General features: G+C 41.4%; 1 protein-coding gene across 1 annotated transcript in view; it reads right to left on the bottom strand.

Moving 5' to 3' along the window:
- MBD5 (methyl-CpG binding domain protein 5) overlaps positions 1 to 13,340 on the bottom strand; it is a 64,457-nt gene extending 51,117 nt beyond the window's left edge. Inside the window, 4 exon segments of the mRNA XM_015423065.1 lie at positions 2,561 to 4,699; positions 5,967 to 6,147; positions 7,447 to 7,549; positions 12,700 to 13,340. Coding sequence (XP_015278551.1) covers positions 2,561 to 4,699; positions 5,967 to 6,147; positions 7,447 to 7,549; positions 12,700 to 12,812 — 2,536 coding nt within the window. The 5' untranslated portion in view covers positions 12,813 to 13,340.
- Between the last annotated feature and the right edge of the window lie 222 nt (positions 13,341 to 13,562).

Here is a 13,562-nt window from a genome sequence, read left to right as displayed (position 1 = left end):
GAGAGAGAGAGAGAGAGAGAGAGAGTGTGTTTTGTTGGGCCCATTATGCCAGGGCTCTCCTGGGTGCAACTGGGTTTGCTTCCCCTTTTCACTATATTCATGCCCTCATGATCTAGCCTTTCTCAGTAGGAAAGCAATGTGAACTATTAAGATGGGGAATAATCCAGTGAGGTGGATTAGGCTGAGTGTGTGTGTCTAGACCGAGTTCACTCAGAGCATTACCTTTCTGGGGATTTGGAACCTAGACTTCCCAAATAGTAGGCTGATATATATTGCTGTCTCTCTATTCTTGCACTGCCACATAGGAGTTGTAGCTATTCTCTGGGGAAGACTATAGTTTTGTAGACAAACACATAGCCCTCAGCCTGTGTCATGGTGCCTTCACATGTTCCTGACCAGCACATGAAGCAACTTATGTACAAAAGCTCACAATGCCCAGCCATTTCATGTTTTCCTCTGGGTCTTAGGCTCAAAGCATTGACCATGAGATTTCTGTAGTGAATGTTAATAAATCAAAAGTAGGTTTGCAACTTACAGATACACACCTGAACAACACCTGAACAGCATATTCAAGATTGCTACAGGACAGATATTGTCTCCAGATTTTGATGCAATAATTCAAAGCAAGAGGTGTCAGTTATCAAAGACTGTTAAATAAACAAAATATTGCAAGAGTGCGAATGTTTTAAGCATGTTTTATTTTAAGTTTTAAAAAATCTTCAATTGTGTTTGTGTCCTTTATAAAGTTTATATCTCTGCTACCTGGCATTACAATTTATGACACACTTGCCCCGGCCTGACAAGGTCTCATTTATGTCAGATCTGGCCCTCATAACAAATGAGTTCGACATCCCTGCACTAGAACATAAATGAATGTTATATTATTTGAGCTTTGAAACAACATGCAAACCTCAACATAATCCATAGACATCCAGAGGAAAAACCTTTGTTTCTGTGTGTTCATTCAAAAATGAAAACCCCATAATTAGCGATTTTGCTAATTCTGAAGAAATTCCCCCACCTGAGTTATCAGTCCCTCTGCCTCCCACTTTCCCATACCCAGAAAAGCAAGAATTGGCAGATATATAGTCACTATCCTCTTGCTCAGAGTGAAAGAGGAGAGCGCAAAAGTGGGCTTGAAGCTCAACATCAAAAAAACTAAGATCATGGCATCCGGCCCCATCACTCCTTGGCAAATAGAAGGGGAAGTCATGGAAGTAGTGACAGACTTTACGTTCCTGGGATCCCAGATCACTGCAGACTGTGACAACAGCCATGAAATTAAAAGACGCTTGCTCCTTGGGAGGAAAGCGATGGCGAACCTCAACAGCATGATAAAAAAATAGAGATATCACCCTGCTAACAAAAGTCCACATGGTCAAAGCAATGGTATTCCCAGTAGTCATGTATGGCTGTGAGAGTTGGACTATAAGGAAGGCCGAGCGCTGAAGAATAGATTCTTTTGAACTATGGTGCTGGAGAAGACTCTTCAGGGTCTCTTGCTGCAAGAAGATCAAATCAGTCAATCCTAAAAGAAATCAACCCTGACTGTTCCCTGGAAGGCCAGATAATGAAAATGAAGCTCAAATACTTTGGCCACCAAATGAGAAGGGCGCACTCACTGGAGAAGACCCTGATGCTGGGAAAGATTGAAGGTCAAAGAAGACAGCGACGGCAAAGGATGAGATGGTTAGACAGTGTCATAGATGCAATGAACATGAAATTGAGCAAACTTCAGAGGACGGCGGAAGACAGGAAGGCCTGGCGTGATCTGGTCCATGGGGTCGCAAAGAGTCGGACTCAACTGTGTGACTGAACAACAAAAATCCTTAGTATCTCTATTGAATATAGCTGTGTTATATTATCCGTTTAAGATAAGGCATGCTATATAGGTATGAGCTTTTTATTGGTGAAACAGCAGCAAAAGTTAGAGTACCATTTTATTGAACAAAGTATTATAATGTTGTTAGAACTGGAGCTGTGTTTTGGTACTTCTGTACATTTCTAATGGACATATTAAATATGAATTGCTATAGTAAGGATCACACTAACGGTGAGAATTTATGAATGTCATATCCTTGTATATTTTTTGTGTATTATGCATATTTTATAGCATTAAAAAAATTAACTGAAGAACAGAACCACCCCCAAAATTTATCTGTACACTCATTTATGGTCACATTTCTATACATGTTCTTATTATTTGGCAGGCATTTTGCCAGTATATCAACAAAGTGTCAGTCTAAGTTTTAAGTATTAACCAACTACATGAGCTCTATTGCAAAATGACTGGAATTTTCTCACAATCGGAGAAGAACAATAAGAATTGACGCTCAAACAACAACTTTGAGAGGAATCAATGTAGAACAAACTCCAGTGAAACTTACAGAATACCATTCTTGGATAGTACATAAGATAGCACATTTTGTGATGCACCGAATTACTAAGAACATGCAACAGAAGTGTTCATTCCTTTTTCCTGAAGACAGGCAATAAAATTCATATTTAAAAGTACTCTTGCTCAAACTCTCAGATACATAGATACCTGCCAGAAACATACCTGCTTCAGGACTTGTTTGATTGCAACTGCTCACAACGCTGTTTGGTATCACTGGAGTGGAGGCTGCTTGGATTCTTGGCTGAGCTGGGTTCAGATGTAACGAGTTTCCTAAAGCCATTCCAGATTGACTGAGCACCCCACAATTCCCACTGGCTTGCTTCTGATTTATTAAGCCTGTAAGATGGTTGTTTGGACCAGGGCTAGTTCCATGGCCAAAGTTAGTGTTTGAATTCTGGCAGTGCATACTTTCCCCTCTTAGAGGTATATTCTGTGTCAGTGAATTCTGAAGAGTACCAGAGCTCATATTAGTGTCTGTAAAATGCAGCTGGTTAGCAGAGCAAGGCAAAACAGTATTTGAGCTCCCACAACCAGTAGTGCTATTGCTGCTCATATGAGAGCTTTGACAACTCATGGATTGAAGTAACTGGGACATAGAAGTGATGGGAAATGAAGCTTGGTTCTGCTTTCTTATCAAATCAGGCCCAGATTTAGGGACTCCAGAACTATCCAACTGAGACTGCCTAAGCAAACTCAACACTGTAGTGGTTGGTGGTTTTCTTTTCCTTAAAGGGTCTTTTTGTTGAGACATCAATTTATCTCGTAGTGCTGCTCGACCACTTTGCCCTTCATTTGATGGTAGAAGCATGTTGGCAGTAGGAGGAAACATGCTGTTTAAAGTGCTATGTCCATCATTGCTGCCACCACTGGCAACTGTTCCAGAGTTGCTACTGCTGTTGCTATTATTACCAGCAAGTTTATTTTGATTTGCTAGCTGTGCTTTGGCTGCTGCTGAGAGTAAACTACTAGCTGGAAAAGAGGCAGCATTGTGCTGGTTCAAGATCTGATTTAAAGGCATTCCCAGCAAGCCAGGCTGACTTTTCATGGGCCCACTTCCAGCAGATGCAGATGGAAAAACTGCATTGCTTGGAGGATTTAATACATTACTCATTCCAGCAATCAACGGATTAGGGATGTCTTTATATTGATGGAGTCCATCAGTTTTGGTAGAAGGACTTGATGGCATCGATGGTCTAGGAGATCCTATTGTTGACCTCGGTGATCGAGGAGGAACTTTGATGTTACTACAAGATGACTGTGGTCCTACTGGAGGCATCATGAAATTTCCATGATCAGATGACGTGGAAGATGAGCGTGATCTTTGGGGCGAAGCCTCAATCCTTCCAATTCCAGATCCCATCATATGAACTGGTGATGTTACTGGTGAGGGTGTGAGAGAGGTTGAAGCAGAGTGCTGAACTCTTTGCACATGACTCCCATGATTTGTATGACCAGGTTTTACGGTTGGCAAAGGGAGATTACTTGGCAAAGGGACAACGGCTGGAGGCATGCTTACATTCATCACAGGTACCTGAGAGTGGACATTTGAGTGATAAGTACTTGGATTAATGATAACAGGATTCTGATTCACTGGTTTGCTAGGAATAGGGTCAAGAATGCCAAGTGGATCTTTCTCTGATGTTAATGGCTTTTTCTGAAGAGCACAAGAAGGTGGAGGTGGTGGTGGTGGAGGGCCTTGGGGTGGCTTGTGGTGAAACATTGCACGTGGCATTTCCATATTAGTTGAAAAGTTACACATGGGTTTTTTCATTACTGGACTTTTTGTGGTCAGGGTTGGGGAAAGAGGTATATTAGTCCTTCCAGCCATTGCACATGATGACTGCACAGGAGAACCATGTAGCATTACTGAAGGTGGGGATAAAGGGGTTCTGTTCATATGAACAGGGCTAGAGTTAGGTGCTCCATGAAAACCAGAATTATTCCTTGTGAAAATATCTGGACTTCCAAGTGGGTCTGTCCTAGGAGAGATCGAGCCATCTCCATATATTTGTGATCCTGATGAAGCTGGACTAGCCATTCCTCCATGACTGCCTCGATACGGAGACTTCTGTCCATGTTCATTACTGCCCAATCTCTGCCTGGGATAGACAGAATGAAGTTCTTGCTGCTGGCTTCCAGTCATCTCTTGCACATACAGCCTACCCATGGCATTTGAGGCCCCCATCATCAACTTGAAAGGAGTCTTACATTCTGACATCACAGAATTTGTAATCCCTTCATGTGATTTATTCCTCACTGATCTTGGAGTTGTCGCTCGTGAAGGTACTATTGGAGTTGCACCTGATTTAGAGAAAATATTAATTACTGTCATTCAGCTAAATATGGCATACTACAGCAGAGTCAATCAATCAATCAATCAGTTTATTACGGTCAAAGACCCATCAGACAGCATACAGAGTCAAATTCCCATGCACAACACTGCAAGAGTATTGCATGTGTACATCACATGTACAACAACATACGGTGCGGAGGGGCCCTAAATCAGCGATTACGTCCAGGAATCACATCTCCTACACTATTTACGAACAGAGAAAAGGCTAGCCTGACCTCCACTACATTGCCATGTCACGACTGAAGAAGCCCGGAGGGTGTTTTCCCCTGAATCCAAACTTGGTTGTCCAAGGGCTATCTGAATCTCCCTTTAAAGCAAACTCCAATTACAAATGAAAAATAAAAAATAAGTTAGAGAGAGTTAGCTTGAATTTATCAAAGCACAATAATGGTTATCAAATAGTTTAATCAAAAGCATTAAATGATGAAAAAAATTGAGCAAATAAAGGCATGGCTCCTGTTCAGCCTATTGGGATGCACTACTGCTCTCAAAGTCTCAGCCATGCTGGACCTACAGCACTGTTCTGGGACAAGTATGTACATGAGAAAACAGGAAAGCTATTCTCCATCACACCACTGCATGGTATGGGACATCACCTTCCTCTTTACTTGCTTGGCTTTCTTCCAGTCCTCATTGTCATTTGGCATTCTAAAATGCATGTCCCCAGCATTTTATCTTTTCACCAACAGATGGAAGTTTTGCACAGCATATCTATATATTAACATATGGATCTCCCTGCTGCTTCTAGACATCAAGCCCAGTCTATTTTAACTAGTAGTGGCTCATCAAAGGGAACAGTCTCTCCCAGCCTAACTACCTGAGGTCCTTTTAGTTGGAGACATAAGGGGTTGAACCAGAGATCTTCTGCAAACAAACCATGTGGTTTTTCACTAAGATATGTGATGCTAGACCTAGGAACAGAAGGGAGGTTAATAACTATGCGGCAAAGCAGAATTACTATGTAAAATTTACTGTGTGCCATGCTTTAGCTATCAACCATGGTAGAGTAAACTGCCTGGTCTACCAAAGTCACCCAACACAATCTAACTGCTTGTTCTATGCTGGCTTGCATTTTATATGCACACTTTATTTTGATATTTTATCAACAAATATAATTTGTAACTGACTTCCACAAAACATCAATCATTTCTAATGACATGTATGTCCGAAGTACATCTTTTCTTTTGCAAAAACAAACAAACAAAAACCACTTACTTGTTCCACCTCCAGGACTAGTCAGAACCAGAGACGGATGTGGCGCTTCCATGCTTTTATGAAGTGTAGCCACTGCAATAATTTTCCTTTTGTGAATGCATAGCTTAGTGACATCTTCATCTGCTTTAACATCTTCAGCTGTTCTTTGTGTCACAGCAACTCCAGGATCAAAATTAAATACCTTAAAAAATAATACCAGAACCATATTACCAATAAAATTTTGTTACAAGTCTCAAATCCTCTCTTCAGCTGGAAATTTAATCAAATTAAAAATAAGTTTCCTTTATGTCTGTCTTTGTAACTGGCACTTCAGAGGAAATAAAAAAGTCCACTCAATGCACTGGAAACATAATTTCCCTCGCAGTATTCAACAACTGCAAGATGACCAGTTCTTCATGAAGCTCTGATGGGTCATGCTTTTGGTGCCTCACTAGAGGGCTTGGGCCTGTTCTACCTAGGTTGTCACACACCTCCTACTTAAACTCTCCAGGCAGCAAACTTAATTGCTCTAAGAGTTCACAGAGCTATCTGCCTCCTGAAAGAGGCAGCTTGGGAGACAGCATTGGAACTTGGGGGGGGGGGACTGCAAGAGACCAGTGGAAAGTTCCATCTCATTCCACAGATAGATAGGCGTGCACAGTATGTCTCTTCCACTCAGGGTGTGGCAATATGACTATCAGTGCTAAAAATCAGCAAGTAACCAGGTCAATGTCAATATATTCATGTTTTTTTACCACATTCTCAATTAATAAGTTTGCTGTAATTTTATGTAACAGTACTTATGTTGCATGGTAACTGACTGGAGTTACACATGAACATTTTTAGGTAGCACCTGGCATTTCTTGCTTTTACATTTATTAGGGGAGCGAGGGCTAATGGTTTCTCCTTCAAGCTACACTGCAGAATGTGGAAACAGCTTGCTTCTTACAACTAAAAATCAAGACAAAAATTTAAAAGATCATATTTGTACCGACTTATCTCCTTATCCTACTGTGCAATACACTTTTCCTAAAAAATACCATTCTGCTACAAAATAATGGCTATTAAAACTGTATTCACTGAAACAGAGATTGAGCTGAAGCTCTGAAAGGCTCTAACTTGTATAAGAACAGAAGAGGCTCTTCTGAGGACATGGTGGTGAACCAGTTCCACTGGATGGCCAACAACAGGGCATAGAGGCCAAGTTCTTCACTTGATGTTGCCTCCTGGCTCTGGGATTCAGAGACTTAGTACCTCTGAATGTGGTAGTTCCTCTCAGTAACCATGGCTTGGACCATTGATAGACTTATCCTCCATGGATCCATCTAATCCCCTCCTGTGACCATCACTACATCATCTGGCAGTAAATTCCACATTTTAAACACTATATGTGTAAAGTAGTATTTCCTTATGTCATTAACATTCTTGGCAGGACTGCAAAACATTTAGTTCAATATATTACTTTTACATTCACAGCATATTCACGGTACCCTGTTTTTACCTTGGGAAGGATGAGAGGGCATTCTAAACCACACTTGCATGTTCCATCCGTCAGCAGGTATGTTTTAACCTGCTCCAAACAGGACAATAAAGACCCACTAGGACTGAAAAAATAAGAAAATGCAACAAATACACATTAATCAATATTTTTAGACAACACGTTTCTCACACAATTCGAGGAGCACTATATGAATGAATCCAACCATTCCCATGGCAATATCCACAGAAAAGTTAAAATAAATGTGATTTTTGTTTAGAAATATACCTCTAGCTTGTTTTCCCTCTAGCCTACATTTTACTGGAACTATTCAAGGCTTGATATTTCAAAGATGTTCCATTGCCCTCTTGGGCATTGTAGGGTACCAGTCTTCGTATTAATGTATAATGCACAGAAGAACTGTGCAACTACCACAAAGCTTTCCTGGTAGGGTTGCCAACTCTGGGTTGGAAATACCTGGAGACTTTGAGGGTGGATCCAGGAGAGGGCGGAGTTTGGGGAGGGGAGGGACCTCAGCACGGTACAATGCCATAGAGTCCACCCTTCAAAGCAGCCATTTTATCCAGGGGAGCTGATCTCTGTCAGCTGGAGATCAGTAGTAAAAGCGGGAGATCTCCAGGTCCCACCTGGAGGCTGGGAACCCTATTTCCAGGCCAGAGACCTGGATCTTCACAATGTGGGGCAAAGTATCCAATGCCAGAGGCTCCTATTTCAAGCAGTGCCAGGCTGGAGCCAAGGTAGCTTTCTGTCAGTGGAAAGGAGGGAGGGTATTTTCACATTTACTCCTCACATTGCTCCTAAGGGTCCTCTGTCCTCAGAGGGCTGCAGCAGCAGCAGGGGGAAGCAGGAAAATTCAGTTCTGCTGATGGAAATTCCTTCTGTTAGCAGAAATCAAACTTTGGATTCAACCCAACAAACGTTCAGAAGCTCATATATTTAAACATATTTTAAATCAGGCTATTCCTAACCTGGATTGCAGGATTCCTACAGTGTCATAAACAAATGTATCACAGGCTAAAAGATACGAAACTAGTTTAGAAAGCTAATGTTCAACTGTTTAGTGGGCAGAAGGGGTCTTCATAGCAATGCTGCTAATGTACAGAGAACACTTGTTTAATAATCAATTATCAGTAATACATTGCTCCTCATCCCTGTAAAATTGTCAGTTAGATTGCCTATACTTAGACAACAATGTAATGTTGTGACACAGGGCACAACTGCTGGATGAGGCCCGTGCAGGCTTAATACTGTATAACAGGTTTGGATCCAATGGACCATTATTGCAGGTGAAACAATTTCTGGCAATGGAATGTGACTTCCTCTCCCACTGTAGCCTAAAAGTGGATCCAAGCCATTCTTCAGGCATGCCATATTCAGCCTAGACTCTTAAACAGTCACTGTAATATATAGGTAACATTTGGGGAACCTAATACTAGTATTAGAATGGACAATGGATTACAGCTAGGTATATACATGTTATGTATTCATCTACATTCCACTAAACACAGGAAGCCACACACACACACACACACACAGGCTAGCAATGACACTGGAAATTTGGCTGGCCTTGGCCAATTTGTAGCTGCTATGATTTTCCTACTTCCCTAAAGGGGGAGGACATGGTTTCATCTTCAATGCTCCCTGAGCTTCCTTGGAAAGCTAAGGTTGTGGAACAATCCTCTCTTCCTTCCCCGGATCTAAATTCAGGTGGAAAGAAGGACCTAATATGCTGGTCAAGGCGCTCTGAGACCCTCCATAACAGAGTGTAACTACAGGGACAGTAGTACCCTTCATTTTCTTCACCCCTAACCCTGGGAATAGGGCAGAGGCTGGCCATGCTCAGCACAGCAAGAAGTGATGCTCACGGTAGTAAACGAAGCTGTAAACTTCTGCTCCAGCACAAAAGGTTTTGACTGTCTCCCTTAAAGCTTGATATGTGCTGACGGAGGATGAACCATTGGGACACCAAGGTAAGTTGTATTAACACACTCATAGGAAAGGTAGCACCATGGGCAATAAGCTTGAGATGCCTTAGTTCTAACTATCCTTATACTAATTGTATATGTTTATGCATCCTATTTATAGACATGCAAAGCCGTTTTTATGGATTTTCCAGGGCTGGCTTCAAGTTTTTCTTTATTTCTCACCCCAGCTCTAAAGAAACAGTTACTCCTGCCGCCTTCTCAATGTTGCTGCAAACCTGATGAAGTTCTGCTGTTGCTTTGCAGGACAAACAAGACTGAATGACTGCTGAAGAGAAATGAGACTGGAAGTATTCAGACGCTGTAACGCCAGTAGGGTTGCCAAGTGTCACTTACCTCTTCCGCGGGGGACTCCCGGGTGGCTCCCGGAGTGCGCACACCGCATGCACGTCACCAGGAAGTGACGTTATGATGCCGGGCATGCTGGGGGCGGGCCCACGACCATACAAGGGAATAGCCGTGGCCCTGCCCCCAGCGTGCCCGCGTCACTTCCTGGTGATGCGCACGTCGGGGAGGAGTTCCCCCCGGGGCCCAATCCGGCGCCGCCGGGGAATGGGCCTCTAGGGCGGGGGTTTCCCCACCCCCCGGGGGGACTTGGGATCCCTAAACGCCAGACCAGCACCTCTGTCAAAACTTTTAAAGTATGGCTTCAGTTTCTACCTTAAGAGCCGCATATAGAGAAAGAATGTTGTGTGTGTGCATGCATCTATGCACACAGACTCAGACCTGTACCCGGTGGCCATTCTGGCCATGCCTTTGGTGTTAGCTGTGCCATTGCTGGCCACACAGATAGGATTGTTCCTGTTAACTATTTAGCAAACACATGCAGAGAAGTACGTAAAGCCTACTGAATTTTTTGAACATAAATCTAGAAAATAAAAAACTACCCCCCAATAATAATTCAAAATACTTTCATTTTAAATAGTGTGACCAGAAATATAATTAAATGAAATTATGCAAGTTACAAAACCCCAGGAAAAAAAATTCAAGAACACAAAACAAACAAGTAAAAAACCCATGCTAGGTTAGTTAATTCCTTGTGTTAATATGCAAAGACAAAAGTTAATTATGTGCCAGGGTTAAAGCTATACAGTAAGGACAATTAAACTACAAAAAGGAGGGAAATTGCTCAGTTCTGCACTTATGAACTGTGACAAAGTATTAAAACAAAATTGTACATGATTTTTTAAAAGCCTTCTCAAAGCATCATATGTAATTTGGTTTGACCAAATGTATTTTCTCATGTTTCCATGCCAACATGGATGTTAGACAGGTAACCTATGCAGCTGCTTTTACTTTTGGCAACCATGGTAAAACTAACATTACACTTGAGTAGAGAGTTTGTCTTTGAATGGCTCTGTTTCCTTTTTTAAATTATCAGGTTTCAATTCCATGTGATTCAAGAGATCTGGGATCAAGCTCCCTTTATTTTTAATTGTTTTTAAAAGTAACAATGGGGCTCAGGGATTTGTGATGCAGCACAGGAATGGGGAGAGCATTAAGCCTTTCTTTACCTAACCATTTTCCTGAGAGAGGTATATCCTTTGCCCCCAAGAAGAGGCTATTAACTCTGGTAGAGGGAAAAGATGGCTAACTGCCACTTTGCAAGGAGGCATGATTTCTACCCAGGAAATTACATGGGAGAGAAGCTACTGCCACACACACGTAGCTACTGCCACACTATAGTCTTAATCTACACTGGTCCTCCCCTCCTCCACAGCTGCTTTTAAACAAATTGCAGTTGTTTGCAGATAGGATCACAGACCTCCAGTGTCTCATACAGTTGAGCCCTCTGATCTCAACAGCCAAGTGCACCAAAGAGTAAGGTATTTCTAGGTGTTGAATGTTACTCACTAACTAGCATTATTCTTACACCATGACATATTTTTGAGATGTGAGTTTCCTCTCTCTCTTCTCTGTTTTCTATTTTGCTTGTGAAGAAGTTCTCTTCATAGTTTACATCCAACATCTTACCCAGAAGAATTTATAGCACTACATATACTATCTATGTCTATGCCCCGGCATCTGTAACCACTAGGCAGCAGCAACAATCACAATTCCATTGTACCTGAATGGAATATTGTGATGTTTATAGCCTCTTTCCTACCTAAATATAGCTGGTTAAATAAACATAATTCCAGGATGGAGCAAAAAAAGAGACAGGGAAGAAGGAAACAGAAGGTCCATAATGAAAAACCTTAACCTGTTACAATAATTTAACCTACAAAAAAGTCTAATCAAATGAACAATTTGATTTATAGTGTTAACATACCTCATTTAAGTGATACATTAGCAAAAAAAAAAAAATCTCAGCACACAACAGCATGAATGTTCTGACCGTCACTCCAACAGCGGTTGTTACTTAATCAGGAGCAAAGCTGGATCCCAAATCAATGGGAGAAAAGAGGGATGTTTTTTTAAAAAAAAATTCATATGGAGAACAATAAAAGTGTACTTCAGAATTTGTAATACAAAGTAGTGGCCAACCCAGTCTATTGCAGACTACAGATCAGAAAGAGAACAAGCACCAATTCAAATGTGCAGATAAATGACATAAACATGCAATTACAGTGTTTCAAGTAAGCATGTCCACTAGATTTTAAGATGCAGCAGCATCTTGACCATATTCTTGCTTCACAAAAAAACCCTTCCCTATAGAAACTAGGCTAGAGTCCTGAGATACTCATTTCCCATGGGGAGGGGTTTTTTTTCATTTGTTTTTGCAGAGGAACACTCAGACGTACTGTTTTTTACAAGCATTCTGAAACAGAATGATCCAAAGAACTCTGCACCAATTGATTGTATCTCAGAGTGTAACTGAACCCTTTGTGGCCTGTGCTTCACTCTCTGGCCAGCACCAGCATACTTGAAGCTTGGGGACAATATAGACTGCAGAGAAGATGCACAGCCCAGTCTATTGTCCTTGCAGGTCTTCCACCCTTCTGAAAAATCACCATAAAGACATTGACTGGTGGTTAGAGGGGAACAGTGAATTGATAGGATAAGGGATGATCCTCTGCCAGCCAGATTTAGCTCGCAAGGCACCATGGCTTCCTAGCCCCTTAAATAAAATGCTATACCTTATTTGGCTTAGTGCTAACAAGCTGACATTGAGGTATTCATTCCAGTGGGAAAGGAAAAAGGGGGAAATAAGTGTAAATTTTATGTGTCATTAGAACTTATTTTTTGTGATAATCTCGAGTCAGACATCCTGTTAAAGACTGCACTTCAGCAGTAATTCTGGGTAATCAGACATGCCTCTTAGAATGCTCACCTAATATACAGAACTCCACTTTGATCCACTCGCCGTTGCCAACCAACCGGAACTTGTACTGCAGGCAGCCCTCCATCCTTGTCCCCAATATCACACTCCTTGCCTCCATTCATTTTTCTGATTCTACTTATGACTCTTCAAAGATATCAACAATAAGATGATATCCTTATTTTATATGTCGTCATGGTCTTCAGAAGGCGGCCATACAGTACAGCAATTCCCAGATTGTAAAAAGTGCATTGGGAAGCTCTGGTTCAATTTGGAACCAAGTCTGCAAAATCTGCCATTTTTGCGTTTGTGTGTTTGGACAAGTTCAGTTGCCCATCATGATCAATATTGTGTGAAACTGTCTGTTCCTTATGTAGTCATGAGGATAGCCTAAATGGGTAAAATGAATGTTTCCAAATAGGGAAAATCATAATCCATCAATGCTCTGTTACTGGCCGAAAAGAGAGAAAAATACTTATTTCTAGTTCAGCAGCATGACTCCAAACTTGATGACTTGCTACAGTAATTTCTGTTTTGAGAGAATAAGCCCCATTTTTACAGGCGTGTTATAGCCAAGAGTTCCAGGTCTTAAATCCTCTTATATGCCATGTCCTTTTTGTTTTCTTGTCCTCTTCCATTCATTATCTATGCTGCTGAAGGATACGTCTTCTGATTCCCTCATGATGATACAGCTCCAACAAGAAAATCTGAAAAGAAAACACAAGCAGCTAATATTATTGTCAAATGAAAGTTTACTTTTTCGAGGACGTGCACATCAAAGAGGCTCAGAACCAATCCTGTAATTCATAAAACACTGTCTTAATATAAACTTTAGGGGAAATACATCAAAGAAAAGAGAGTTAGAGTAAATACAT

The sequence above is a fragment of the Gekko japonicus genome, unplaced genomic scaffold (genome assembly GCF_001447785.1).
Source record: "Gekko japonicus isolate JY-2015 unplaced genomic scaffold, Gekko_japonicus_V1.1 scaffold334, whole genome shotgun sequence".
Taxonomy (NCBI): Eukaryota; Metazoa; Chordata; class Lepidosauria; order Squamata; family Gekkonidae; genus Gekko; species Gekko japonicus.
The sequence above is the reverse complement of the archived record's forward strand: the minus strand, read 5'-3'. Positions and strand labels throughout refer to the sequence as shown.